The sequence below is a fragment of the Antrostomus carolinensis genome, unplaced genomic scaffold, assembly GCF_000700745.2.
Source record: "Antrostomus carolinensis isolate BGI_N321 unplaced genomic scaffold, ASM70074v2 scaffold899, whole genome shotgun sequence".
NCBI classification, from domain to species: Eukaryota; Metazoa; Chordata; class Aves; order Caprimulgiformes; family Caprimulgidae; genus Antrostomus; species Antrostomus carolinensis.
Genome location: NW_010339069.1, coordinates 26207 through 30234, shown reverse-complemented (window position 1 = coordinate 30234; position 4028 = coordinate 26207). Strand labels below are relative to the sequence as shown.

Here is a 4028-nt window from a genome sequence, read left to right as displayed (position 1 = left end):
GCAGGAAAACACCTCTCCATTTTCCTTTGCTGCCCTGTCAGGGCTCTGATTTATCTATTTGTTTATTTCTCCCTGGCTGAAGCTTGCTATTAATTATGGTTTGGATGAGGCCTCCTCTTTTTAATGTGTTAAATTCCCTCAGTGGTTTCCAGTTGCTGGACAGAGGAGGTACCAGGTCTTTCTGGTAGTGATGTCTGCCCTTCTCAATAATTGCCTGCACTTGGTGACTTGCTGTAACTCTTGGCAGAAGGTTTAATCCTTCAATTAGCATCACTTCCAGGCAAGCCTGGTTCCCTCAGGAGGAAACCTAGCCAAGTACTTGGGGTTGTGTTGTGCCTTCCCCCAACCCCCAACAGTGGTCTTATGCTGAGATGGAGCTTCTTCTTTAAATTAGAACTTTCCAGGTGATACTGCAGTCCAAAGCATCTCCTAAGAGTTTTCACATCCTGCATACCCCAGAGTGCACTGCCCTCTTCCCTTCGATATCTCAAAAAACTCTGTTCCTAGATGCACTTCCATCTCCACCAGCTGTGCTCATTGCACAGGGGGCATTAACCCAGGATGGACCTTCGTGTCTTGCCTCAATAAGCAGGCAGAATCACAGAATTACAGAATGATTGAAGTTGGAAAGGGACCTCTGGAGGTCATTAAGCCCAACATCCTCTGCTAAAGCAGTTTCAGCTACTGTAGGTTCTGTAGGACCGTGTCCAGTCATTGCAAGCTGAAGCAGATCCATCCTTAAGGGACAAGAGGATTTAGTGGCAGTCAGAGGCTGAGGGCGGGAAGCAGCAGTGCACATTTCTTTCCAGTCACCCTTCCAACCTTTACCCACGATCCTGACCCAAAGCTGGGGATATTCTGGGGCTGAAAAAAGACATCTCAGTGTCTTCATCTCCAATACCTACAGCAGCACCACATGGAGGTATGTATGTGGAGAAGATTAGACTAAGACATCAAGATATGTTGGGGGGTGGAATGAGTTGTGTCACATGCCATGAGAGAAGTAACAGTTTGACACTGCAGGTGGACTAGTGCCTGTGTAAATTTAAGAGAGCCAAGCCTAGCCAAGGAAGCATGTGAGCAACAAATTGTGTGCAATTCGTGTCCAAGGTATGAGGTGGAGAAGCCTGGCTGGGAAGTTCATTCCATCTCCTAATTTCCTCTGTGTCTTTCTCTTTCCTTATTGCTGCAGGAAGCTGCTGAAATCTACCCTCGTCCTTATGCCTCTGTTTGGCGTTCACTATATTGTTTTCATGGCTATGCCATACACAGATGTGTCAGGGATTCTTTGGCAAGTTCAAATGCACTATGAAATGCTGTTCAACTCTTTCCAGGTATCGTAACTCTTAAAATAAGGGGCAACTATAAGAATTTCCATGGGGAGGAGGGAAATGAGAGTGGAGGGTGTTGTCTTGGGAAGCGGGGTTGTTTTTGCAATACACCAAATTTCATTCACAAGGTGATTTGACTGTATTTTAGCATCCAGAATGGTTTATATTTGCAAAATACAACCTATAAAGGCTCAGTGTGTCCAACAAAAAAACAACAAAAAAATGTTCCTGTTGAAAGATAACTTGCCCCACAAAATAAATCCCTTTAGATCCAGGTTAAACGTAAGCTGGTAGAGATTCACAGATAGATGTTGTTTCATATTAGCTTCTGATTTGCTTGTCCCAAGTTGTCTTTCAGTCCTGTGAATTGATTCCTCAGTTCTAGTTTTGGGCAAAAGGTAGGTTCAGTTACAGGGCTTGTCCTACATAAGACACAGCAGCAAGAATCATAGAGTCATAGACTGGTTTGGATTGGAAGGGACCTTAAAGATCATCCAGTTCCAACCCCCCTGCCATCAGCAGGGACACCTTCCACTAGACCAGGTTGCTCAAAGCCTCATCCAGCCTGGCCTTCAACACTTCCAGGGAGGGGGCATCTACAACTTCCTTGGGCAACCTCTATGATAATAACAATAGTAATGTGTATTGTTATAATAACAATACACAACTCTCTATAAGCACAGCAGTGTTTGATCATTACTCCTCTGAGAGATTAACTTTTGGCTTGCACGCTACCACCTATCGTCATGGTTGACCAGTGTGGACCATGAAAGGTGAACAGTGGGTGGGGCCAGATGACAGTTTAGAGAAACTGTGAGGGAGATGGGGACCAAGCTTGCATTCATTTGCTTGCACTCCCTGGAAGTGTTCAAGGCCAGGTTGGATGAGGCTTTGAGCAACCTGGTCTAGTGGAAGGTGTCCCTGCTGATGGCAGGGGGGTTGGAACTAGATGATCTTTAAGGTCCCTTCCAACCCAAACCATTCTATGATTCTGATTCTATGATTCATTTGCTTCCACAACTCCTGTTGGGTGCAGATGGGATAAAATAGTGGGTGACCTCAGTAAGACTTGGGTAAACTATTGGTCAACAAAAATATGTGGATGGTTTGCTCACATTTGAATTCCTTTGCTGATTCCACTCAGCCAGTTCTGCCTCACACATGGGCAGCCCCACTTACAACTAGGGCTGGAAAAATTCATCAGGACCATCTTCCCATGCTGCAGCAGGATCAGCTACATGTAAAACACTGGAAATATTTATCCAATATGCACAAAAACACCTCCAGTGAAGAAGACCTCGGCACCTTTCCAGGTTCCCATCACCATCTCAGAAACTTTGCAAAAGATCTGGGGGCAAAAATAGACCTGTTAGCTAAACCATCATGGAGAGGGCTTATGTAGTCTACCTAGAATCATAGAATCACAGAATGGTTTCGGTTGGAAGGGAACTTAAAGATCATCTAGTTCCAAACCCTCTGCCATCAGCAGGGACACCTTCCACTAGACCAAGTTGCTCAAAGCCTCATCCAACCTGGCCGAGAACACTTCCAGGGAGGAGCAGCCACAACTTCCTTGGGCAACCTGTCCCAGTGTCTGACCACCCTCACAGTGAAGAACTTCTTCCTAATATCTAATCTAAACCTACCCTCATTCATCTTAAATGTGTTTATCCATCTCTCATGTGCTACTGAACCATGCAAGGTTTCTTACGCACATTATATGAAGCATATTAAGAATGTCATTGATTTAAGAGGAACACGGGGACACTGGGCAACACCATCAGGAAAAAGATACATATCTCATGCAAGATCAACATTAATATGTCATTTCTTCTTCCTTCTAGGGATTTTTTGTTGCCATCATATACTGTTTTTGCAATGGAGAGGTAAGTCACCAGCTTCTTAATTATTTCCCTGCTTTGTTAGGTTAGTTCCACAAACAGATGGTAAAGTAGGATGCACATCAGCATATCCCCACTTATTCTAGAGATGCAACCCTGGTTTGCACTCAGTGAAAGATCTGTCAGTCCATATAGACAATTCATACCCTCAGTTTTGGTGGTGTAAGATATCCAGGTCAGTATGATGCCAACAAATGAGCTACTGGAAGTAGTTAATGGAGAAAAAAAATAAGTGGTTTTTCTTTCCTTTTCCCAGCACAAGTGCTGTTTAGTGCTGCTTAATTTCACATCTGTGGCAGGAAGAAAAGTGGATTGATGGAGTAGTTGCTGAACCAACAAGTTCTTTTGATTGGCCAGAATTTTTTATCTTTTTTCTTCCTATTTCCAGAGTGATATCACAGAATCACAGAATATTATGCTTTAATGTCTTTGTTTCCATTAATTCCTTTTATGGCTGCAAACTAAGAAAATAGATGGTCAGTGGATGCACACTGAGAAAGAACTGAGCTACTTTCATGGCCCAATATAATTCTGGGTTAACCCAAGTTTATGGAATTTAAGGGGAAATGTAACTCCAAATATCCTGCTTATATTCTACGGAATAAAACCAAGATGAAATTCATATCATAAGGGGAATTATCTCATACTAACTGTAGCCATCTAAAAGTGAGACATGCAGTCTAAAGTAGTCAGCTAACTCTTTTCTAGAGGAAATTTTTAGAGACTCAGGCACCTCTGAAGGTGGTTCATCCCAATTACACTTGATGCTCATGGTACATTGAGATGACTCACTCCT

At 43.3% G+C, this 4028-nt stretch overlaps 1 protein-coding gene across 1 annotated transcript in view; it reads left to right on the top strand.

The window, feature by feature from the left end:
• LOC104530952 (parathyroid hormone/parathyroid hormone-related peptide receptor) overlaps positions 1-4028 on the top strand; it is a gene marked incomplete at its 5' end in the record, with an annotated part of 24718 nt that overhangs the window by 19920 nt on the left and 770 nt on the right. Inside the window, 2 exons of the mRNA XM_010175697.1 lie at positions 1193-1334; positions 3176-3217. Of these exons, the coding sequence (XP_010173999.1) occupies positions 1193-1334; positions 3176-3217 (184 nt within the window). The remainder of the gene's footprint in view (positions 1-1192; positions 1335-3175; positions 3218-4028) is intronic.